The 26058-nt window shown below is 42.4% G+C and overlaps 1 protein-coding gene across 1 annotated transcript; it reads left to right on the top strand.

Annotated features, from left to right (window-relative positions):
- Positions 1-276: 276 nt before the first annotated feature.
- LOC116967436 (MOB kinase activator 1A) lies at positions 277-22308 on the top strand. Its single transcript, XM_033013993.1, has 6 exons — positions 277-488; positions 9894-10060; positions 11411-11504; positions 13816-13949; positions 15694-15857; positions 17618-22308. Exons 1-6 carry the CDS (start codon positions 475-477, stop codon positions 17693-17695), a joined length of 651 nt encoding a protein of 216 aa, XP_032869884.1. The 5' UTR covers positions 277-474; the 3' UTR covers positions 17696-22308.
- Positions 22309-26058: the final 3750 nt, after the last annotated feature.

Genomic DNA, 26058 nt, shown 5'->3' with positions numbered 1-26058 from the left:
TTTGTGTTTTTTTTGCCTCACGTTTACAGAGTAAAAAAAACGAACCCACTGGGAATTAAATAATTTAACTAAAGTGTAGCTTGTTTCCTCGAGGCCGCCAGTCCCCGCCCCCGCCCTCTTCCCATTGGTGGATCTTGAGCCCCGGGCCGTGAATGGGGGGGCTCCGATTGGCGCGGATGGGTGTCGATCAGTGGGGGTGATTTGCATAGTGGATTTGCATAGTCGCGGTCCCTCCCCCCCCGGTGGGGGGTGGGGGAGGTGGAGTCTCGCGAGGTTTGGCGGCCTGAGGCGGAGAGAGTTGGTCAAGTTGTGACGGGAGAGACTCGGAGTCGTCGCTGCCGCCGCCGCCGCCGCCTGAAGGCGCCTCCCGTCTCCCTAAAGTGGATCGGATTGTAATGTCTACGCTACTTAACACCTTTAAAAAATAACCCCAGACTTTTCCTGCCGATTTCGAGTGGAACAAACTAGCAGAAAATGAGCTTCCTATTGTAAGTATGTGTGTGTGTGTGTCTCTCTCTCCTCCATTCTTCCTGTTTCACTGCTGAACTGTGCTGACTCTGGGCCTGCTCCTTCTCTCCACCTCACCTCTTGTTTTATTTTTCGTTGCTGTCTGTACTGAAGCTGCACCTTCTTCTCCTAGAGCAGAGCGCCACACGACAATTCACCGCACCAATCTTCTGTTGGATTGATTGATTGATTGAAAATACTGTTTTATCAGCAAAAAGAATAATCCCACAATTGGGGCAGACTTCCCTATTTATTTATTTTTTAAACCTCGAGTTACCTTTGATCCCAATTTCTTTCATAGAACAAGTATTGTTTATTTAAATTTTAAAAAAAACACCAAGTGCTGGAGTATTATGGTTTATTTTAATCACTACCTTCATTTGGCAATAAACCGATTCTTTAAACCTCGAGTTATCTTTATCTTTGATCCCAATTTCTTTCATGGAACAAGTATTGTTCATTTAAATTAAAAAAACACACCAAGTGCTGGAGTATTATGGTTTATTTTAACCACGACCTTCATTTGGCAATAAACCGATTCTTTAAACCTCGAGTTATCTTTATCTTTGATCCCAATTTCTTTCATGGAACAAGTATTGTTTATTTAAATTTAAAAAAAAACACCAGGTGCTGGAGTATTATGGTTTATTCAAAAAATAAAGGATTCAATTCAATTATTTTAACCACGACCTTCATTTGGCAATAAACCGATTCTGTGATGTTCGATCTGTTCTGATCGATTGTTGTACCCACAACCCAGAACGTGGTTTGCAATCTCAATTTTTCTCAATTTTTGGGGAAGATGTGAGCTCTACTCGTGAAGCATCGTGTTTGATTACTCCATGTGGGTTCCTTGGTTGTTGTCTGTATTTTTGGTCATATGTTTGCAAGAGTCTTTCCCCACCCTCACCCACCCCCGAATCCCACATCCCCAGCAATAGTATGTTTGCCAGCTGCAACTACCCATGTGTGTTTCATGTTGAATGAATAGACTTCAAAATAATTTACCTCTCTCCTTCATTTTCTCTCTGCCTCCACCAGGAAGGAAAACTGTAGGTTTCAATTATCTTCCTTCATTATTTTCTGCTGTGTTTGCTTCCTGACGTTTACAAATCTTGACTACTTTACAATGACCTTTGCCTGTTACCCATTTTCCTTCGTTATGGTGTTTGCAATTGTTGAAAATAACAACATTAAGCTTTTGATGGTATGGAATGACCGATTGCTCCATGCATTATTTAGAATTTTATATCATAGCAAGTGTACTTGTGTGTTGCAATAACAATTTTGAGATCATATTGTGTCCGAATCTTGATCAGTTTATTTGAAACATTATAGGAATGCCATGGTTTTGGTTAATACATATTACTTTTGCGGGAAAATTATAACTTGTGATGTTTGTCTCGAATGACATACTCTGAATTACCTTCTCGATTTCCTTCTCGATCTCACTGTTTATCATGGCGACTGCTTGCCAATAATAATTGCTTAAATAACTGGTGGCAAGACATGCTTTAATGGAAACGAGATGGCCATTTTAAAGATTGTGCCTCTAAAAGCTTGCTTGTGTGGTTTTATGGTTGCAGACTGTTCCAACTTAGTTCAGGTGAAGTCTCTAAATTTACCAGTAGTTTGCTTTTTTGTGATAGATGTTTGTCTGAATGTGCGTGGGGGAAGCAGGTGTGTATTCTGCAGCTACAGTTTTGAATGGAGATCCCCTCCTCGTGGCAGCCATCATCCGCCTTCGCAGCAGTTGAAATCTTAATTTTCATTTATTCTACTTTTGAGACTTTGGATGACATTTCGTCCAGGGCTGCACCTAGGCCCACGGTCAGTCTGATTTAGCTGAGCTGTACGGCTTCTGAATCTGATTCTGCAGGATAGTACCCGTGACCTTGCCACATTCTCCGCTCATTTATCAGATCACTTTCTCCTCTTTATGTCCTATCCTCACTGCCAATATATTTTTTCTGGAATGAAAGGGTAACCGATGCAGTAAATTACTTCAGTGCATGTCATTGGTAAAGCAACCAGTTCCTAGATTCACCTGACCAACTTGTGTTGCTAGTCTTCTTCCATGTGAAGATTTTGCAAACTGATTATGAAACGTTTGATTTTGAATAGTCAGGCTTTGTTTTCTCACTGGAGATGTATTTAGTAGGAAGGAACTGGAGATGCTGATTATACACAGAAGACAGACACAAAATGCTGGAGTAACTAAGCAGGATAGGCAGCATCTCTGATCCGAAGAACGGTATCGACCCTTTCCTTCTCGCCAGAAATGCTGCCTGGCCTGCTGAGTTACTCCAGCATTTTGTGTGTATCTTCAGTAATTAGTACTTGACTTTCAGCATTGGAATAGAGGTTAAATATTTTCATTCATTGATACCATCTAGGTGTCACAGGCTTCATTGCCATTAACAAGGTGGTGGTGTTGCATTGTAAAATCACTGCAGTCCTTCTGGTGAAGTACTCCCATAGTGAAATAGGCTGGAGAGTCAGGGATTTAGACTTGGTGATAATGAGAAAACATAAGGTGGAAAGTGGTGTTTGGCTTGGCAGTAATTTAGTTAAATTTAGAGATCCAACATGGTCCACCGAGTTTGAGCTGACCAGGAATCGCCCTTGCAATAGTTCAATCCTACACACTAGGATCAATTTACAGAAGGCTATTAACCAACAAACCTGCATATCTCCGATTGTGAGAGGAAACCGGAGCACCAAGGGAAAACCCACGCGGTCACAGGGAGACCGTACAAATTCTGTACAGACAGCGCCTGTAGATAGGATCTAACCGGGGTCTCTAACACTGTAAGGCAGCACCTCAACTGCTGCGCCATCCTGCCATAGGTGTTCCCAAGCACCTGCCTACCTTGTCCTTGGTGCTGGATCTTGTGGGCTTGGGAGGAAGCATGATTGAGAAACTGCAGCTCTTTGTGTAGGTGTACTGTCGTTTGCTGGTTGCAGAGGATGCATGTTTGGGTTGGTGCGTGAGGTGCAGGTCAAGCAAACTACTTTGCCTTGGATTGTGTTGACCTTTGTGGGTGTCATTGGAGTTGAATTTCACCCAGGCCAGTATTCCATCAGTTTCCTTAACTGCTCTTTGTATATTTTGAAGACACTTTGGGGAATTGAAAGTTGAGTCACTTCCTGCAGGATTTATGATGCTGCAGATGTGGCTGATAGTTAGTTATTAGATTATTATGTTGGTATATTCTGCGATCAATGGTTTTTATTGTCCATGCTAGGTAGACTTTCATGACTTTGTCAAGCACTTGAGTAACAGAAGCAGAAGGCCTATGATAAGGTGACGCATGTGAGGGTGCTAAACAAGATAGGAGGCCACGGTATCAGAGGCATGTATAGAAAATTAGTTGACAGGCAGAAGGCTAAGAGTGGGTATATAAGGGCCCTTTCTGGTCGCCGTACGGTGACTGCTGGCGTTCAGCAGCAGTCTTGTGTTGGTCTGTTATTTTTTGCATTATATGTTAATGATCTGATAATGGAATTGTGTCGGAAGGAACTGCAGATGCTGGTTGACACTGAAGATCGAGACACAATGTTGGAGTGACTCAGATGTTTCGGGTCGAGACCCTTCTTCACACTCGGTCTCAGAAACGTTGCCTATTTCCTTCGCTCCATAGATGCTGCCTCACCCGCTGAGTAACTCCAGCACTTTTATCTACCTTCGATTTTCCAGCATCTGCAGTTCCTTCTTGAACATATAATCCTTCAACATTTTCATCACCTCCAACGGGATCCCACCACTGGCCACATCTTCACATCCCCACCCTTTTCTGCTTTCCGCAGAGACCGTTCCCTCTGAAACTCCCTGGTCAACTCGTCCCTTCCCACCCAAACCACCCCCTCCCTGGGTACTTCCCCTGCAACCGCAGGAGATGCAACAACTGCCCCTTTACCTCCCCCCTCGACTCCATCCAAGGACACAAACAGTCTATCCAGGTGAGGCAGAGGTTCACTTGCACCTCCTCCAACCTCATCTACTGTATCCGCTGTTCCAAGTGTCAACTCCTGTACATGGGCGAGACCAAGCACAGGCTTGGCGATCATTTTGCTGAATACCTCTGCTCAGTCTGTCTTAACCTACCTGATCTGACATTTCTGTCCTGGGCCTCCTCCATTGTCAGAGTGAGGCCCAGCGCAAATTGGAGGACCAGCATCTCATATTTCGCTTGGGTAGACTTTGCTAACTTTAGATAGCCCTTGCTTTCTCTCTCCATCCCCTTCCCCTTCCAAGTTCTCCCACTAGTCTTACTATCTCGGTCTACATTCTATCTTTGTCGCGCACCCTCCCCTGGCATCAGTCTGAAGAAGGGTCTCGACCCAAAACATTGCCAATTCCTTCTCTCCAGAGATGCTGCCTGTCTCGCTGAGTTACTCCAGCATTTTCTGTCTATCATTGATGTCGCTGTTGTTTCAATGTTTCCTCAATGTCTAATAATTCTAACTTGTTGCTTTGAAAGTAATATTTTAATTTGTACTTCTTTATAACTTGGCCCAAGTATTTTAATCTGCAGATGAAATATCGAGACTTTTCTTATGATGAGCATAGTTTATTTATCCTGTTCAAAGAGCCTATTCTTCACCTCAGCTTCAGTAGTAACTAATATTCTGTTTTACTTTGGATTGGAATGAGATTTGTTTTTTCTACATTTCTCAATATAAAGTGCGTGCGTTTTGGCAGCAGAGGCTATTGGGTAATCGGGACAGGAACCTGCTGTAGTTTCTTTTTCTCTTGAACATAAAGGTTTGAAGGGCCCCATTCCACTGCTGCCTGCCTGAACTTGCATACGTGCCGAACAACTTTGTCACCTCAGTTCATTTCGTACTCATAGAGTTTTGCTCTAAATTGTGTAAGTCCAACCTAGTCCTGTTCTTGTGTAGTCTGTGTGGATATCTAACTATAGTTTATGCCGTTTCCTGTTGTCACCCATGTGACTACAAGTTTTTTTTAGTGTGTTTTGTCCCTGTGGGTTTTCTGTGAAATTCTATTCCACCCTTCTGGTTGTAGAAACAAGGAACTGCAGATACCAGTTTACCAGGGAAAGATACAAAAACTCAACAGATCAGGCAACATCTTTGGAGAACATGGATAGGTGACTTTTGGGTTGGGGTCAGTCTGAAGCGTGGTCTCCACCCAAAACATCACCGGAGATGCTGCCCAACCCGCTGAGTTTCTCCAGCATTCTGTGCTTGTTTTCCTTTCCTTCATGCACGCATATCCTATTCCTGGGTCCATTTCGCTTTCACCCCCTGACCCCTTACACCTACATAACCATCCTCTGGCTTTACATCCCATTCCTCGTCTCATCTTTTAGCTTCTTTGTCACTTATTCCACCCACCTTTTGCTTGCCAGGCTTTGTCCTACCCCCGCCTTGCCTTTGTAGCTATCTTCCCCCCATTACATGCAGTCTGAAGAAGACCTGAAATATCTCCTGTCCGTTCCTTCCACAGATGCTGCCTGACCCACGGACTTCCTCCACCACTGTTTTCGTCTTTTCCTCCCCCCCCCCCCCCACTATGCTCTGCAGCGTATTCACTTGTAGCATTGTGCTTCACATATGCCTTTTCTCATTGCTCTGCTTCGTTCATTATTGGAGGGTGATTATTTCTCGTCTATCTAATCCACAGTTCAACCAAAGCCTTCTCTTTCTGGCAATCTATCCTTTCACCACTTCCCTTTCTAAAGTCCTAGACCCCAAATTTCCATTCCGGGTAAAACGGTGATTCGACTGCCCTACTTTCATGTTCTATGCTATACAGCTGATTAAAGTGCATTCTGCCTGACCTTTTGTGATTGAAACACCTCCTGTCAGTTTGCTAGTATGACTGCAATGTCTGATTCCTGCACCCTTCAATTCTCCATCATGTGCCCATTAAACACTTAAGGGCTTGTCCCACTTACGTGTTTTTGCCGGCACCCATCATAGCCGCAGCAGGTTGCCGAAAATTCTCAACATGCTGAAAATCCAGTGGCGACCAGAAAAAGGTACGACTCTTTGGGCCACTACTCACGACCAAACAGGCGTCACCCTGCGATGTATGAGTTGTGGCTTGTATCATTGCAAATCTTTTGATTCGGGTTTCTTCAAGCGTGCGTCTGGTGGTTTTACAAGTTTGCATTGTGTTAAAACTTGACCTTCAACAAGCCAGCTGTGAAATGACCACCAAGTGAATTAATGTAACACCCCTATTTCTGGAATGATATTCAACTTAAAGCTTGTACAATTTCTGCCACATGGTGGGCATGTCATTGTTGCTTGTCTTATCTTTAGTTTTTGACACTTTGGCTGTAATTCATCTTACAATTAAAGTTGGGGTGAAAAGTGCTGCAGCAATTAGTGTTGTTGCTTCTCAATTGCAATGGCCAAGGAGTTTGATCCAGATCTCTGATGTTGATTGTATGGAGTCTGCACGTCCTCTCTGTGATCATGTGGGTTCCCTCCACCACAACTTCTGGCCCTTATTCATAGATGTGCTGGGAGGTTAAGTTGTTACTGTAAATTGGTCATCATTGTGTGTAATGGTGAAGGGCAGTTCATGAATATATGAGAGAGAATAATTTGCAAGGCTATGGAGAAGGGGTCGAATGGGACTGATGGCATTGCTCTGCTGGGAACTGGTATAGATCCAATGGGCTGAATGGCCTTCAGTGACATAATAAATATTGCAAATGCAGTGTGAAGAAATATTAAGAGTTATTGTTAAATTATTTCTGTATTAGTTTATAAACTTATTTTTAGATTACACTACTGAAAAACCTAAATAATGTTGAACAGTCGGGTTGTTCCAGGATACAATTCTTAAGGGGTTGGACAGGCTAGATGCAGGAAGATTGTTCCCGATGTTGGGGAAGTCCAGAACTAGGGGTCACAGTTTAAGGATAAGAGGGAAGTCTTTTAGGACCGAAATGAGAAAATCATTTTTTACACAGAGAGTGGTGAATCTGGAATTCTCTGCCACAGAAGGTAGTTGAGCCCAGTTCATTGGCTATATTTAAGAGGGAGTTAGATGTGGCCCTTGTGGCTAAAGGGATCAGGGGGTATGGAGAGAAGGCAGGGATGGGATACTGAGTTGGATGATCATATCGAATGGCGGTGCAGGCTCGAAGGGCCGAATGGCCTACTTCTGCACCTATTTTCTATGATTCTAAAAGTTGATTGTAAGATTGTAGGCTAGTGTTGTCCAGTGCAGATAGAAGAGCTCCAATGACCCAGGACTGGTGTGCCATGGACTGCTTTGATAGTAGCAGACTTCTGTTGCAGTGCATCCAAATGTATTGATCACCCATTGCAAACCTCCCCTCCCATTCTGTGATAAAGAAGGAACTGCAGATGCTGGAAAATCGAAAGTAGACAAAAGTGCTGGAGAAACTCAGCGGGTGCCGCAGCATCTATGGAGTGAAGCAACTGGGCAACGTTTCGGGCCAAAACCCTTCTTCAGACTCTTTTAAGAAGGAACTGCAGATGCTGGAAAATCGAAGGTAGACAAAAGTGCTGGAGAAACTCAGCGGGTGCAGCAGCATCTATGGAGCGAAGGAAATGGGCAAAGTTTCGGGCCGAAACGTTGCCTATTTCCTTTGCTCCATAGATGCTGCTGCACTCGCTGAGTTTCTCCAGCACTTTTGTCTACCTCCCATTCTGTGTGATGTGTTTGAAGGGGAAATATGGCAAGACCAGGGCATGGGTATCGGGACTGGGGAAAGAGAGCTAAGTTTAGAGATTAGGACCTGGGAGAGTTGTGGTTTCTGAAGATCATGTGTACTGGTGTCAGGAGACTGAGACCATGTGGTGTCCAACAGGCTATTGTCAGGGTCTTGTGCAAGAGTCAAGTGTTTTATTGTCACATGTCCCAAAATAGAAAACAATTCTTACTTGCAGCAATATACCAGATATGTGCACATAGTATTCAGTAGATGCCATAATAAACAACGACGTTTAAAATAAATTCAAAGTGCTGGACTAACTCAGCCTCTGTGGTGAAAAAGGGTGGGTGACATTTCTGGTCTTCACCTTTCTTCATACCATTACCCATTATTTTCCTCCAGAGATGCTGCCTGGCAGGCGGAGTTACTCCAGCACTTTGTGCCTATCTTCAATATATACCAGCATCTGCAGTCCCTTTCTACACAACTAAATGTTCAGTGTAACAAAACAAACAAACAATATAGTGCAAAGACAAAAAAACAATGCTCAAGTCACTAGTGCGATCAAGGCAGATTGGAGTTTGTAGTGTTCAGCAGCTTGATGGTTGTTGGGAAGAAGCTGCTCCTCAACTTGGATGTTAGTTTTCAGGCTACTCTACCTTCTACCCAGTGGCTGGAGTGAAATGAGAGTGTGGCCAGGGTGGTGTGGGTCTCTGATGATGCTGGCTGCTCTTCCAATAGATCCCTTTGATGGTGAGGAGGTCAGGACCCGTGATGGACTGGGCAGTGTTAATAAGGCTGGTCCATAAATTAAACGCCCATTTATCCCCCTTTATAGATTTACCAGACTAATTCTTGGGATGAGAGGTCCGTCCTAAGAAACTAAACAGTTTGACCTGTATGCCATGGAGTCTTGAAGAATGAGGGTAGCCTTATTCAAAGTTAAAACCCTAAGGAGACTTGACAGTGTAGATGTCGAGATCTCAGTTGTGAGCGAGTCTTGATCAAGAGGCCATAACTACAAGATATGGTTGTGAGCGAGTCTTGATCAAGAGGCCATAACTACAAGATATGGGGCCAGTCATTTAAACTTCAGGAACATGGAAATTTCTTCTTGCAAAATGAGATTTTAAATGATCTTTTTCCCTCTGGTCTGGAGATTGAGATGGAGTCATAAGGTCAAAATTGGATAGGAGTAGAATTAGGCCATTCGGCCCACCAAGTCTACTCCGCCATTCAATCATGGCTGATCTATCTCTCCCTCCTCCTGCCTTCTCCCCATCGCCATGGGGCCCAGGCATCATCCAGTTTAGTGGGGAAATTATATTCTAATAAATTAACACAGTCCGGTTCAAAATGTTGGACTGGGACGTAGTCTGGGGCAGTCGTCTGTCAAATGAAGCTGTTGCTGCATTATCCATGCTATGAACATGTTCAGTGTTTGCAGCCCTTTAGAGCAATGTGGCCTAATTTCCTGCTAACGTCATTCATGTGTGACTTGAGACTGAAAGGTTTGTGTGTGAATGGAGGTGCTTGGTTGAATTTCTGGAGCTGCCGACTACACCCTGAAAATAGTTGCGATTACATCAGACTCCAGTGTGATTTTTGGCTGTTTCCAAGTCTTTCCTCTTTCCTTTCCCCTGCTTGCCGTTAGGCAACTGTCATACATGTACAATTGCAGTGCTGAAATATAAATAACTTGCTTTAATTGCATTCCAGTGGGAATCGGAGTAATAGAACTTTCAAACCAAAAAAGAACATTCCAGAAGGTTCTCACCAATACGAGTTGCTAAAGCATGCCGAAGCAACCTTGGGCAGTGGTAATCTCCGTCAGGCTGTTATGTTACCAGAAGGCGAGGATCTTAATGAATGGATTGCTGTCAATAGTAAGTTTGGCCAATTTGCACTTGTGGTTTTCTCTCTCTACTTCTGTGAAGTTGTGCCACTGCTGATTATCTTTTCAGCCGCCAGGGTGCAAAATTCGGGAATATTCTGCCCCTTCCATAACATGTTTCTTAACCCCTCCCTGATTGACCAAGTTTTCCTGTAGAAACAAGGACAATTCTAAAGAAGGGTCCTGACCCAAACTGTCACCTATCCATGTTCTGCAAAGGTGCTGCTTGACCTGCTGAGTTACGCCAACACTTTGTGACGACATTTTCCTGCTGTCCTATGACTGCTTTATGGCAAATGTTGTGGTCAAGATGCTATTTAAATTGAGCGTGCGTTCATTTTTATAGAGCAAGGAAAAAGACCATTCTACCCATCTGGTCCATACTAACCATATATTGTAATCCCATTTAGCAACAACACTTGGTCCATTTGTAGCGGCAGATTTTCATATCTTTCGGGAAATTAACTCCCTAGTCGCTATTTGGATGAGCAGGGATAAGGGGGATAACTTCGATACGCATGATACATGACCCTGGCAAGATCTGGCATGGACCCCGCATGGTCGAAGGGTTAAACTTCTCCATAGTCTCTCTAAACTAATCTAAAAACTAAAGAAGGGTTTCGGCCCGAAACGTTGCCTATTTCCTTCGCTTCATAGATGCTGCTGCACCCGCTGAGTTTCTCCAGCTTTTTTCTGTACCTAAAAACTAAACTTCTGCGCAAGCATCTAAGCTCCAAACACGCACAAAATCACGTCATAAATCCCACCCACAATATAACGGACAGTCTAAAATTTAAAGGCGCATGCCATCCTCAATGACGTGCAAAACAGGCCAAATGGCCACTCCACCATTGTCTTTGATCGCAGCCTTATTGATGGCTTTGGACTATTTACTGTCAAGTTACATGTTTGTGCCATTTGTATTTCGACGTCGTCTTGAACCCAAATGGAATTGTGGTTATAACAATCTTGATTTCCTTTTTCTAGTTCCCTTCATGAAAAGTAAAATTGAAAATCATTTTTCGCTTTGGTCTTGTATCAAAGGAGCTGCAGAAATGTGGTTAATGTCCTTTCATCTGTTTCCCTATCCCTCAGCTTTCACCATCAAAGAAAATATGAAACATTTTTGAAGAATGAAAGTGAAATGTCTTGGAATAAAATTGTTAGTGTGCCAAACATGAGATTATTTCTAGTTTTTAGAGACCCATATTCATTTTGTTTAAAGTTCAACAATAACATAAGTGTTCTCGTAACTGATTTAAAATGGGAACAGTCGCTTGAGGATTTGCTTACTGAATGGCATGGAGGTAACAGTGGCAATGTGGCTGTTATTTCTTTTCAGCTGTGGACTTCTTCAACCAAATCAACATGTTATATGGAACAATAACAGAGTTTTGTACAGAGCAAAGCTGCCCAGTTATGTCAGCAGGACCAAGGTGAGAAAGATGTGCTCTCCATTGTTGGGTAAGACTTGTGTGAAGCCTCTAAATAGCAAGGCTGACAACGACTTTGTGGTGTGGGTTTGGTCATGAGTCGGTGTAATACAAATTCACCAGATTGGTGACTGAGGTACGAGGGATTGTCCTGCAATGAAAGTTAGAGTAGGGTTGTTCTAAACTCAAGGGAACACAAACCATTAGGCAATTTCATAGAGGCTCCCTTTTATGCCTGCAGTATTTTTAGATTTTGACAGTGTGCAGAGAGTCTGTTTCCTGTAGCTGGGTGGCTGGGAACTAGGGTGTTCCGCCATCCAGATAAAAGGTAGCTGTAATAATAATAATAATACATTTTATTTATGGGCGCCTTTCAAGAGTCTCAAGGACACCTTACAAAAATTGAGCATGTAGAGGAAAAACATGTAAGGGGAATGAAATAAATAGTAGAGACATGACTAGTACACAAAGTAAAGACAGAATTCAATACAAAACACAGTATGAGGCAATTAATGCACAGATGAAAAGGGACGAGGACGTGGGGCTAAGGATAGGCAGAGGTGAAGAGATGGGTCTTGAGGCGGGACTGGAAGATGGTGAGGGACACGGAATTGCGGATCAGTTGGGGGAGGGAGTTCCAGAGCCTGGGAGCTGCCCTGGAGAAGGCTCTGTCCCCAAAACTGCGGAGGTTGGACTTGTGGATGGAGAGGAGACCGGCTGATGTGGATCTGAGGGACCGTGAGGGTTGGTAGGGGAAGAGGAGGTCAGTGAGATATGGGGGGGCCAGATGGTGGAGGGCTTTGTAGGTGAGGACCAGGATTTTGTAGGTGATCCGGTGGGAGATTGGAAGCCAGTGAAGTTTTTTGAGGACTGGAGTGATGTGATGCCAGGATTTGGTGTGGGTGATGAGTCGGGCGGCTGCGTTCTGGACCAGTTGGAGTCGGTTGATGTAGGTGGAGCTGATGCCAAGGAGAAGTGAGTTGCAATAGTCCAGTCGGGAGGAGATGATGGCATGGATGAGTCTTTCAGCAGCAGGCGGTGTGAGAGAGGGTCTGAGTTTGGCGATGTTGCGGAGATGAAAGAAGGAGGTTTTAATGACATGGCGGATGTGAGGCTCAAGCGAGAGGGTGGAATCAAAGATCACGCCAAGGTTGCGGGCCTGGGGAGATGGGGAGACAGTGGTGCCGTCGATGGTGAGAGTGGGGTTATTGATTTTGCTGAGTGTGGCTTTGGAGCCTATGAGGAGGAATTCTGTCTTTGAGTTTGAGCTGTTGAGTTTGAGCTGTAGATTGGTTTATGCATGTAACCAATCATATATAGGTTAGCATCACTAACCCCGCCTTACTGTATCATTTATATTAACAACTACTTCCTATGCTACGCAGTTCGGTAGCAGACAGGAGTCAGTGACTACTAACATGCCGTTAAGTCTGTATGTGGATTAAAGATGATCTTAAGTTACGTGTTGTGTAGATGTCATATTTACATGGTGTCAGAAGTGGGATGCGAACCCATGCCTCCAATTGTAGATGTCATATTTACAGTAGCCATTTCAGACAAAAGTAATCTTTATTTGTTGGGTGCAAATCTCATTTTATAACAATGGGACGAGAGGGCATTGAGGTAAGTGGGTGGGATTCCTTGAGAAAATAGCGATGGAGTTTTGGGTCAGCAGGCGTAATGCTGAAGAAATGAGACTACTGGCCCTGTCCCACTGTACGAGTTCATTCAAGTGCTCTCCCGAGTTTTAAAAAAAAAATCAAACTCACGGTGGAATTACCGTAGCGGGTACGTCGGAGCTCGGGGACGTCCCTTAGTGGCTCGCAACGCTGACGGAAGATACTCGGGAAGATTATGTGCAAGTGACGGATAAAACTGATATTGATATTGACGGCATCATGGTTTTGGTCATCTGGGTTTGGTCCTTGACCTCCGAGTGGATCACCCCAGTGAATGTCTGGGTTACCAAAGTCATGCTGGTCGGTCGGGGTAGGAAAGTTAATTGGTTACTCTAACTTATCCCCCCCCCCCCCCCTGTAGATTGGATGGTAGAAGAATTGGTGTGAAGTTAATGGTGTGCAAGAGGAAATAGGTTGCATGAGTGGGGAATAAGATTGATCGCATTGTTTTGACTCCCACATTGGAATTGATGGACTTTATTCCATGTTTTAAGAAAATATGACCAAAATAATAAATGGACATGCAGTACCGTCCAACTAATGATCTCAAATGTAGTATCCTAAAAGTTAGTAAAATAGATATTGTAATTCAGTATTCATGCATTGATTTCTTTCTTGCTATCTCTACCACCAAGGTATGAATACCACTGGGCTGATGGCACAAACATTAAAAAGCCAATCAAATGTTCTGCTCCAAAGTACATTGACTACCTTATGACATGGGTACAGGACCAGCTCGACGATGAGACTCTCTTCCCTTCCAAGATTGGTAAGCCATTTTCTCTCAACTGTTTTGGAAATGAAAGCTCTTCGTTGAAAATGAAATTGCAATCTGCGAGAGCGAGAACAAATGTACCTTTTAGCAAGGAGATGAGGAGGAATTTCTTTAGCCAGAGGATGGTGAATCCGTGGAACTCAATGCCACAGACGGCTGTGGAGGCCAAGTCAGTGGGTATTTTTAAAGCGGAAATTGACTGGTTCTTGATTAGTAAGCGTGTCAAAGGTTATGGGGAGAAGGCAGGAGAATGGGGTTGAGAGGGAAAGATAGATCAGCCATGATTGAATGGTTGCGTAGACTGGGGCGAATGGCTTAATTCTGCTCCAATGACTTATGAACATGGATGTAAAATGCTCTAAATGCTTAGCTGAGTCATGAAGTCTGTGGCGAGAAAGTCAACGGATTGTGTTGCTGAGCTGGGAATTGTTAGCGCTAAAGTGAATATTAAGATGCGGAGAAAGTGGAGGGAAGAAGGGAGTAAAGGTAAGGGATGAAAGACTGAAGGTGGTAAAAATAATTGGCATGAATCACGAAATGTGGGTGGGGGGGAGGGGGGTAATGGGAGAAGTAGAGTAACTATTTGGAATTGTCAGAAAGAGGATGGGGAGAGAACTCCCACTTTGATACCCCTGTCTTGGGTTCCAACAAAGCTGAACATGAGCTGCAGGAACCTTGTGATTAGTTACATTGCATCCTTCCTGACCTGATACAATTGGGCCATTTTAATTAATCCAGCATTGACATACTCTGGTTACCAGCATTCCATTTTTTTTCTTTTTAAAGTAATTTAGAGCAAATTATTTCCCCCCTCGGTCTCACCGTAGAATGGTGGGAATGAGAGATTAAATAATTTTTTATCGCCGTTAGAATGTGAGGTGCAGATCCTTGATAAGTGTGCTCACACGCCTTGTTCATGAATCCTGTGCCTGTGAATACCGAGTGTAGGGTCGCAAACATTTAAACAGAGAATTTGCAGCTCAGAGGAAGAAAAATGATCGTGATCATTTTGAAGGACAATGTTGAGTCCTTTTTTTCCTCTCAATACTAAGTTGGGAGCAGGGCTTTGCCACCTGCCAAGTTTTTCTTGGTTACTTTGTGGGTAGGACTTGTTCTGTTCCACCATGGGCTGCATGTCTGCCATGCGAGGCCTGGCCGAATGTAAAGCAAATAATCCCGAGCGGATTAGGGTGACACGGGGGTAGCGCCAGGGACCCAGGTTCGATCCTGACTGCGGGTGCTGTCTGTGCAGAGTGTGCACGCTCGCTCTGTGACGCGGTGGTTTATCCGGGCCCTCTGGTTTCCTCTCACACTCCAAAGGCGTACATGTTTGTAGGTTCATTAGCTTTGGTAAAAATTGTAAACTGTTGTGTAGGATAGTGCTAGTGTACGGGGTGATCGCTGGTCGGCATGCACTCAGTGGGACGGAGGCCCTGTTTCCACGCTGTATCTCTAAAGTCTGAAAGTTCATCCTTGCGGATTAGTGAGGTGATTACACATCTTGGGGCACGAGCAAGAAAAACAAACTAAGAATAGTCTCTGCCTCCATCAATGCTGGCTGACCTAAGAATCTTCAGCCTTAACTTTTATTACCTACAAGATTTTACTCTAGACTTTGGCTGTTAAAATTTGGACAAGTTCTGATGACACCTGAAGTTGAATTTGTCCTTTTTAAGATTTTTTAAATTTGAGTTTGAAAGCTATAAACTTTTTGATTCACCATGTTTATTCATTGCAGGGGTACCCTTTCCAAAAAACTTCATGTCTGTGGCCAAGACCATTCTGAAGCGGCTGTTTAGGGTCTACGCTCACATCTACCACCAGCATTTTGACTCTGTGATGCAGTTACAGGAAGAGGCCCACCTCAACACTTCCTTCAAGCATTTCATATTTTTTGTTCAGGTAAAATATTCTCCCTGCACTCTAGACTACATGGCGAGGCATCTTGATAAAAGTTGTGCCATGTATTTATTTATTCATTTAAATCTATTCATTCGCCTTCACACAGATGTAATTGTGGCATAATGTCATTATGATTCTCACATTGAATCAAAGGACAATTCATGACCAAATTTCATTGCCCTGTACTTGGGCATCTGGGTTTTTATTTTAAGAAATGCAGGCACTTTTCTTCTGGAAACTAGAAGTTTCTCCATTTTCTTTTCTTTATAAATGGGAGTATAACTGTTCCCAAGATGCCTCCTTCTGATTAAGTGAATGATGTTAATTTAATTGGTCATTTTGTTTGTTTCTGGCTACCCTGAACAGTACAACACGATCAGCCACCATCTTGAACATTTATGAAAAGTGCTTGAATAATAACACTTTTAATATACTGAGCCAAAGAAAAGGCATAATTAAATAGTTAAGCCATTGAACTTAAATCACCATAACAGATCACTGCCTCTTGGAGTGCATCGTAGTTTTATATTAAATTAACATGTGCGTCATGTTTTTTTCTATTAGATTAACTTGGTGTTATGTGGGCACTTAAAATAGCTTTAATTAATACCACATCCCTCAAAATCAAGACTATCATTTGCAGTGCCTGGCAGAACACAACTAGAGCTGCTGGAACGTGATTCACTTACTGTACATTAATCTATAATTTTCATTTATAAAGGTACACACAGTACATCAACAACACAAGAATAAGTGTAGGCGCAAAGTGCTGGAGTAACTCGGGGTCAGGCAGCATCTCTGGAGAGCATGGATAGGTGATGTTTTGGGTCGGGACCTTTCAGTCACGAAATGTCACCTATCCATGTTCTCCAGAGATGCTGCCTGACCTGCTGAGTTACTCCAGTGCTTTGTCCTTTTTTTTTTTGAAAACCAGCAACTGCAGTTCATTCTTTCGAAAGGAATAATTGTTTAAGATGGCCTGATTCTTACTGCTTGAAACCAAAGGCCTTTAGCCATGACGGGGAATTCTGTTTTAATAGGGGTATGAAGATTTTCTCAGAGCTTAATATGGTAATTATGCCAAAAGTTAATGAGTTGAGATATCAAGGACTCCTATTCTGTACATTCAACCCTTGGGGTAAAAGTGCAGGAGCAGTAGAGGGTTTAAGCTATGAGGTCGGGCAAACGTAGATCGTTTTCACCAGAGCAGAGAAGGTTTAGGGGAGACCTGATGGAAGTATACACTGTTATGAGAGGCATAGATAGGGTAGACAGTCACAACCTGTTTCCTAGGTAGAGGATGTAGTTTTAAGGTGAGAGGGGCAATGTGTACGGGAGATGTGCGGGGTGATTTTTTTTGCACAGAATGTGGGTGCCTGGAATGCATTGCTGGAGGCATTTTAGATAATAATATTTAAGAGGTATCAACTGTCTCTAGGTACATGGAGACAGTTATGTTGTGTCGTGGACTTTCTCTGTTTGTGCTTTAAAAAAAATAAATGTTTTATTTATTTATTATTTATTTTTATGGTACTTGACTAAGGAAAATCCATTTTGTTGTCTCTTATGAGATAATGACAATAAATTGAATACAATACAATACAAAAAAGATGGCAGGATCTGGATCACGTGCAGGCAGACATTAGTTTCACTTGACGTCATGGGGCATTTTGAGCCAAAGAGCCCGTTCGTTCCTCTGCTGTAATGTTCTATATTCTACTAGCTCTTTTAATAACTTTAATTTTTCTTCCAAATTTCAGGAATTTAATCTGATTGACAGGAAAGAACTTGCTCCTCTTCAAGATCTAATTGAAAAACTTGGATCAAAGGACAGATGATTTGTCTCCATATTTTCCACATCAGCGTGATCTTAGTGCTTCTTTTTTCTACCTTCAAGACCCCCATTTCCTGCGCGTACACAGTATGACGTGTGATCATTGTGAGCATGCTCTGTGGGAAAAATCCATTGTCTCTTGTTAAGTAGTTCTTCGATATTTTTGTGAATAACTTCAAAAAAAATGCACGTCCATGAGTTGTTGGTTCTAGCCATATGTCAGTGTTTTAAGGACCTTGCCCTTCAACCAAATTGAAAGGCCCAAGGTGTACAGATATCCCATCTATTTCATAAAGGACATTGCAGTGTTGATTCTCTGTCCTTGGAAGCTAAGAGTACACACACACAGACTCTGCATTTATCAAAAGCCGATCGTGAAGCAAATTAAAAAAATGCTATTGGGGGAAAATATTGCTGCATGTAAATTGGATTAATTTGGATTCTCGACTGATGGATTTGTAGTCTGGGTTCCTACGTTGTCCGTGTTCCACCTACCTCCCGTTTTGTTTTGTATTCATTTGAGGGAAGATGGAAAACCAATGATTCTTGACCTTGAGCTAGACACAAACTGGAACTTGTGCAGTTTGAATGTATGTTTTAAATGAGTTGATTTGCAGTATGACTGTATGTTGCTCATGCTGCAAATAGGCAAGTTAATTGTAGACTAGTTAAATGAACACAGTCTCTAAATGTACTGTTTGGGTTCAAAAGACAGTGAGCGATTTTGTACTTCTATGTTGGTGCGCATTCTCCTCTCTTGTTGTTGTGTGCGTTTTGATTTGGCCATTTGAGGCGTGTTTGTACATGGAAAGCCCTCACTTTTTCGTGCGATTTGGTCGTCTTGCATTTGTCATTACTTTGATCAATACATCACTTTCTGCGTGTAATAGGTTTCAAACCAGTGGAGAATCTCTTAACTTTTTTGAACAGTGTCGCAACTTAAAACTCTTGAATCCAACACCACACTGCAGGAGGCAACATACCACTAGTTTATTTCCTCTCACCTTCCTCCCCATCCCCTGCCAGGAAAAATCCCCATTGGTTACAGTATTGAACAGTTCATACTGCCTGGTTGTATGAATCCACCCTTCGCTCTGATATGTTTTAAAAATGCTTTGATTTATAACGGCACATATATTTGTCAATTGTGGTTTTCCGGTCACTGCTTGGGTTGCCTGTCTTCTATCCGCAGTTTTGGATTATAACACAGAGCATGTACTGTTGTATGTTGTGAACACTGTGTTGCCTATACTTCTAATGTTATTAGATGCACTTTGGGGACTGTGCCCAGTTGCCTTAACTAGACTACTTTTTTTCAAAACTTGGTCAGTCATGCTTTACTATTGAAAATGTTTTTAAAGTTTTTACACATTGAGGTGAATAAAGGCAACTTTGCGGCATGCTGTAACTTTTTACTTGTGGTTGCATTATAGCAAATAGTTTTGGGGCAAGGGGGGATTTTCTTTTAAATATAGCAATAATTAGCTTAAATGGCCTTTTTATTTTAAGTAAGGTTGGTGACTACTGAAAAAGACCAGTGTCAGATTTAGGGATCTTCATAATTCACGGCAGGCGACTCCTAACTAATTCTATATAACGTTGGAGGAGGAAGGGCAGTTTTGTTAATACAGCCAAGTGGAACTCCTTTGTTCAAATATTGCTGGTTTGCTGTTAGTGTGCATTTATTATGTTCAGTTTGGTACAATGTTGAGCATAGTGACGGGGGGTGGGAAAGTATTGGGATGAGTTTGAACTTTTTTAAGTCTAGTTTTTTTTTTAATGTTGACAGGTACTCCAAATTTCAAGGTAAGATACCTTTCCAATCTCAGCCCATTTATGTCTTCAAGTCAAGAAGCTCCCATGACAACTCTCATATATCCACCTACCAAACACTTCCTTCACGTAGGAATTGGTGGCCCTGGATTGTAATTCTTTGCCCAGAGGTCAAATTTGCACTTGTGTTAGTTTCATAAGGTAGTAAACCTCCAGTTTCAATTGTTCTCAAATGTAGAGGGCTGTAACGATTGTCTAGATTGTCTGAAATACAGGCAAGGTTGGCACAGGAGTTCAGAGTTGACTCCTGAGGAACCTAGATTGATGTTGGCAAAGATGTTCTTACCAATGAAATAACTTAGAAAACCTTTCAAATGGTGACTGACTTTGCGAGTGTTCCTGGTACATTTAGAACTGACTTCTGGAGGCGAGCAAATAAGGGAGAAAGTTGTAGTGCTGACTTTGGAAACTGGGAACAGGATCAGTTTTTAAAGTATTTAATTTCTCATGAGTGTTGGAAAACAGAGTGCATCAGAATCTCTGGAAGAGAGAATATACCATCATATTAGAACTTGGCAGGCTTGTTGAGATTACATTTTTCAATGTCCCTTCTGAATTATTTTATTTTTTTGCCTCCCTTCACTTACCATCAGAGGGAAACTGTAAAATGGACACAAGGAGTTGACTGAATTTTGTGATTGAGGTTTCGTGATTCTGGTTTGGAAAATAACTAGGAAATGGGCTTGCTGACGGTTAGGAGAAGTCTCCTATTTGTTCAAAATGAAGTTTGATTCTTCACTTTTAGATGTTAGCAGTCCAAAATGATTGCATTTCTCATCCATGACCAAGAATCTTAAAACTAAACCCTGTGAGTTTTGAAGAGATTTCCACAAAATACTTTTAAATCTTCGAATCTGTCTTTCAGTTCAGGGAGCAGTACGTTTTTACATATGCTAGTGTAAATTATACAGATTTTTTTTACATTTGAATTTGAAATGCCACTTATGTTTTTGATAAAGTATTTGATAATTGTCATGTTGGAATTTTGGTACACTGTAATTTTAACGGCTTGCTTATGTTTTCTGGGAGGAGGGTGATCTTAGTAGAGACATTATGCACATCTTTAACCAGAGTTGGTTGCACTTGCAGTATACAAACTAAAGTAACAATAAATTGAATTACAGCATGCTCTGCCAATTTATTACCAACTTGTGACTCAGTAGACGAAAGATCCTTGGTTGTATTTCAGTGGTAACTTCAAAACCTTTTTTTCTATTTGAAGGGGAATAAAAATTGCATCCGAAGTCGATGTATACTCCGTCTTCATGTGTTAAATTGGTTTGTGTTAATTTAATTCGAGCTTGCTTTTGATAGATTTCAAATTTTTTTTAAGTAAGATATCCAGAATTAATTTTGCTCGATTCTCTGAAATCAATTAACCTAAATGAGGCTGGGAGCTCGCTGTGCAGGGTAGTATTGTCAAATCCACATCATTATGTAAAACTCCTTGATCCTTCTCGCAAGAAATGATTGTGATGTTATTAATGTTAAATAAAATCTACTCTGCATTGAGAAACATTTTGTTCAGTGGTTTGGCACTTGAGAATGCTGAACCTTAATTTATGACAGATAACACTGGAGTAACTAAATGGCTCCGGCAGCATCAGGTGATGGACAAGCTCTAGCTCAAGAAGGGTCCTAACCCAAAATGCCACTTATCCATTCCCTCCTTGCAATTTCTGTAGGAAGGAACTGCAGGTGCTGGTTTACACCGAAGATGACACAAAGTGCTGGAGTAACTCACCGGGACAGGCAGCATCTCTGGATAGAAGGAATAGGTGACGTTCCAGCTCTCGACCCAAAACGTCTATCCAGAGCTGCTGCCTGATCCGCTGAGTTACTCCAGCATTTTGTGTCTACCCTCCTGGCAATTGCTGCCTGACCTGTGACGTTACTCCAGCACTTAGTGCGCTTCTCAAGATTCCAGCATCTGCAGTTCCTTTTATCTCTATTCTGTTCAGCAAAGTGTGCACTTATATTTTAGCTGCTTGAGGGTAAATAATTTGATTGAAACGCACATCTATGGTTCGTATGGCTGATGGAGGAAAAAAAAACATGCCCAGGTTTAAGATTAGTTAACCGACGCCCCAGAGGAGAGGAAGACGTGTTGTCTCATAATCCCTACTTTGATCAGGTTTGCCATAATCACATTTTGCACAAGTTCCAACACATTGTTTGTGTATCAAGAGACCAGCAGCTTTGCCTTGTTCCTGCCTGCTTCAATGTGGGAACAAGCTTGCTCTATATTGCATCAATATTCACAACCCAAAATAATGGGCTGGCAAACAATGTTAAAATAGATGTGGCAACCATTTGCATACAGAGAGCAATGCTTTGACTGTCCAGTCCAAATGACTTGCACATTTTAGATAAAATTCAGACTTTTATTTAAGAAATGATCAAATTTGAGTTTGGATTTAAAATGTTGCCCTTGTATGAAACTGCAAGATGTGTCAAGTACTGTGGTGTATATATGGAACTACTTATTGAGGGTTGCACAAATGCTTTCATTTATATTTCAATATGTCACTCTGTATGTATGCTGAATTTAAAATCTTTTAAACAATTCTTTCAGATTGTGGCAAAGCTCAAAATGCAAAACTCAGATTCTGTTGAAAGCCAACACTGTAGCTGGTGTGTTTCATCCCCCCCCCCCCCCATGTTTTGTCGACCTTTTACTTGCCTCTAGAGATCCTCCATTTATTTTTTGTGCATACATGATGTAACATAAATTACATTTGAATTTTCATTTTAAGATTAATGCAAATAAAATGATTGAAACCATTTGTCATGTCTTTATTCTTATGCCATTTTCGTATGTTCTAGGAGCAGGCCTGGGTAGTGTGGATGTGGAGAGGATGTTTCCACCAGTGGCAGAGTCTAGGACCAGAGGTCAGAGCCTCAGAATTAAAGGACGTTCCCTTAGGAAGGAGATGAGGAGGGATTTGTTTAGTCAGAGGGTGGTGAATCTTTGGAATTCTTTGCCACAGAAGGCTGTGGAGGCCAAGTTAGTGGATCTTTTAAAGGCAGAGATAGATAGATTATTGATTAGTGTGGGTGTCAGGGGTAATGGAGAGAAGACAAGGGAATGGGGTTGAGAGAGAGAGATCAGCCACGATTGAATGACAGAGTAGACTTGATGGGCTGAATTGCCTAATTCTATGGCTTAAAATTAGGCTATTCAGTCTATCAAGTCTGCCATTCAATCATGGCTGATCTATCTTTCCCCCTCAACCCCAGTTTTATTTTTACAAGGACCAATGCCATTCTCTGGCATATTTTCCTTATTTAGGTTGTTCTATTAGTTTTAATAGCTATTTTTCCACAGCTGGGGTTTGCAATCCCCCTGTCTTGCAAGTAGACAAATGCATGTGACCATAAATTTCATAAACTCCTTGCTAGGCACAAGAATCATGGCCGAGTAGGTCCCAGCACAGGTGGTCGGTCGAACAGGGCCCCTATCACACATGCCAGGCTTTGTCCTGCCCCTAGGATCGACACACAGTATAGTGCTGGAGTAACTCAGTGGATTTTTCTCTGGCGAAAAAAAAAAAAGTGATGTTTTGGGTTGGGGCCCTTCTTCAGACTTTGTCCCATCCCTCCTGTTTTCCTGCATTCTCTGCCTACCCTGCACCACAGTCAGTCAGAAGAATGATGCTCACAAAAATGCTGGAGAAACTCAGCGGGTGCAGCAGCATCTATGGAGCGAAGGAAATAGGTGACGTTTCGGGCCGAAACCCTTCTTCAGACTGATCTCAAGGATGCTGCCTGACATGCTGCATAACTCCATCTTAGAGCAATACGATGCGGAAACTGACCCTTCGTCCCACTGTCTCCCGGCGATAGCGTGCCAAAATGGTCTAACGTAATAGAAATCCCAAGTCATTTACATCTGTAATTGGCCAATGACACGGGTTAACATGTCCTTGTGACACTCTCAAGATGAAGCACAAGTCATTAACTCGGGATATTCTCCAAATGTTTCTCAAACAAATTTCTACGGTGTTTGAGTGATCTGGCCAGCTTGCCTTTCTGGAAGCAAACATTTGTACCTAAGTGGGATTTCTCACAAACCGCTGTACACGTTTTTAAGAAGGAACTGCAGATGCTGGAAAATCGAAGGTAGGCAAAAGTGCTGGAGAAACTCAGCGGGTGCGGCAGCATCTATGGAGCGAAGGAATTAGGCAACGTTTCGGGATCTGAAGAAGGGTTTTGGCCTGAAACGTTGCCTATTTCCTTCGCTCCATAGATACTGCTGCACCCGCTGAGTTTCTCCAGCATTTTTGTCGACCTCCGCTGTACAAGTTGCTGGAGAAACTCAGCGGGTGCTGCAGCATCTATGGAGCGAAGGATTAGGCAACATTTCGGGGTCTGAAGAAGGGTTTTGGCCCGAAACGTTGCCTATTTCCTTCGCTCCATAGATACTGCTGTACCCGCTGTGTTTCTCCAGCATTTTTGTCGACCTCCGCTGTACAAGTTGCTGCTTGTCTCAGACTCAGTGAGACCAAGCGTAGGTTGGGCGATCGTTTCGCCGAACACCTCCGCTCAGTCCGCAATAACCTACCTGACCTCCCGGTGGCTCAGCACTTCAACTCCCCCTCCCATTCCCAATCCGACCTCTCTGTCCTGGGTCTCCTCCATTGCCAGAGTGAGCAACAGCGGAAATTGGAGGAACAGCACCTCATATTCCGTCTGGGGACCTTGCGTCCTTATGGCATTAACATTGAATTCTCCCAATTTGGCTAGCCCTTGCTGTCTCCTCCCCTTCCTTAACTGCAGATGCTGGTTTAAACTGAAGATAGACACAAAAAGCTGGAGTAACTGAGGGTCAGACACAGGGCCGGATTTAGATGAAGAGAGGCCCTAAGCTATTTCACTTGTGAGGCCCTTCCCAATCCCCCACCCCCACAGAATCGCAAGCACAGCACCACCAATGGTAGGTTTTGTAACAGTGCCACTGATGATAGGATTTGTATAAAACACCACTATCTCAAAGGTTTAACACACCTTGGTGCAGCGAGCAGAGGCTCCCCTAGATCTCGAGGCCCTAAGCTTAAGCTTGTCTCGTTTATACGTAAATCCGTCCCTGGTCAGACAGCATCTCTGGAGGAAAGGACTATGTGACGGTTCGGGTTGAGTCTGAAGAAGGGTCTAGACCTGAAACATCACCTATTTTCTCCAGAGATGGTGTCTGACCCACTGAGTTTCCAACTTTTTGTGTCTATTGTGCTAACACTTCTCCCGTTTACGTCTCAGGAAATTACAGCTGCCTCAGAAATATACTGCTAGGGATGCGAGATTTCAAACTTTTTGAATTAGATTTTTTTGATACAGAACATCATAGCCTTGATGTTTTATGACACAAAACATAGCTCAGACATCCTGTAGACATTGTTTGGGGTAAATTGAATAAATTATTTTTCACCTCATCATCAACATACTACTTCAAAAGATTTCTTCAATTATTTGGGAAAAGTGCCCACACAATTAATAGACTTTACTTTAGACTTTAAAGATACATTTTAAAAACAGGCCCTTCGGCCGATCAGTGACCCCACACACCAACCTACACGCATTTGGGACGGTTTTACAACTTAATTAAGCCAATTAACTAACAAACCTGTACATTTTGGATGATCAGCCATGATCATATTGAATGACAGTGCAGGCTCGAAGGGCCGAATGGCCTACTCCTGCACCTATTTTCTCTGTTTGGACCGTGGGAGGAAACCGGAGCACCTGGAGAAAACCCACATAGTCACAGGGAGAACGGACAAACTCCGTTCAGCACCTATAGCCAGGATCGAACTGGTCTCTCTGGCACTGTAAGGCAACAACTCTACCGCTGCGCCACTCGTGACACCACCTGAAATAATTAATAAAACATGACAAATTCTGTGTTTTAAAGAATCAATTAATAATCACAACAAAATTACCCACACTGTGAAATGTGAAATCTGTTAGCGATAAGCAGTATCATGTTAAATAATTTAGCCCTCACATTGATCGACAATTTTAAGTGTCACAAATGGGAACAAAAGCCAGTGATTTGAGTGCAAAAAATAAATATAAAATTTATTAAAACACCCACAATATTTCAAAATGATCAGGAAGAATACATTTACAAGGAAGTTCTTGCAAACAACCTCTCTGTGTACAATACAATGCAATAAAATCAAAAATTAATCCTGGTCTCTGTTAATCAGTGCCTAATGATACAATTATGGACTGTTGAATAAGACCATTGAGGAAATAAAATAAAAGAAAATTTAAAAAATAAATCAACTCAAAATAAAACTTTCAGCAAAATATTTACTGTACTAATCATATCTGTGGTAAAGTACACAATGATCCTATTCCATCCAGATTTTTATGCTACTTTTTATCCATCAAGCTGCAAACTTTATTTCAAGTTGCGGACATGGATGAATTTTTAACAAAGAAAATAGTTTCAAGTAAGGGTTACAAGTTAGCCTCTTGCGCCCGAGGGACTTGTTACATAGTATGTATAACAATTGTTTTTTTTTACAGTTA

Source organism: Amblyraja radiata, chromosome 39 (genome assembly GCF_010909765.2).
Source record: "Amblyraja radiata isolate CabotCenter1 chromosome 39, sAmbRad1.1.pri, whole genome shotgun sequence".
In the NCBI taxonomy this organism is placed as follows: Eukaryota; Metazoa; Chordata; class Chondrichthyes; order Rajiformes; family Rajidae; genus Amblyraja; species Amblyraja radiata.
The sequence above is the reverse complement of the archived record's forward strand: the minus strand, read 5'-3'. Positions and strand labels throughout refer to the sequence as shown.

Coding starts and splice junctions, on each gene's coding strand:
- LOC116967436 (XM_033013993.1), top strand. Junction 11,505..13,815: donor GTTATGTCAGCAGGACCAAG/GTGAGAAAGATG, acceptor TCTACCACCAAG/GTATGAATACCACTGGGCTG. Junction 15,858..17,617: donor ATTTCATATTTTTTGTTCAG/GTAAAATATTCT, acceptor TCCAAATTTCAG/GAATTTAATCTGATTGACAG.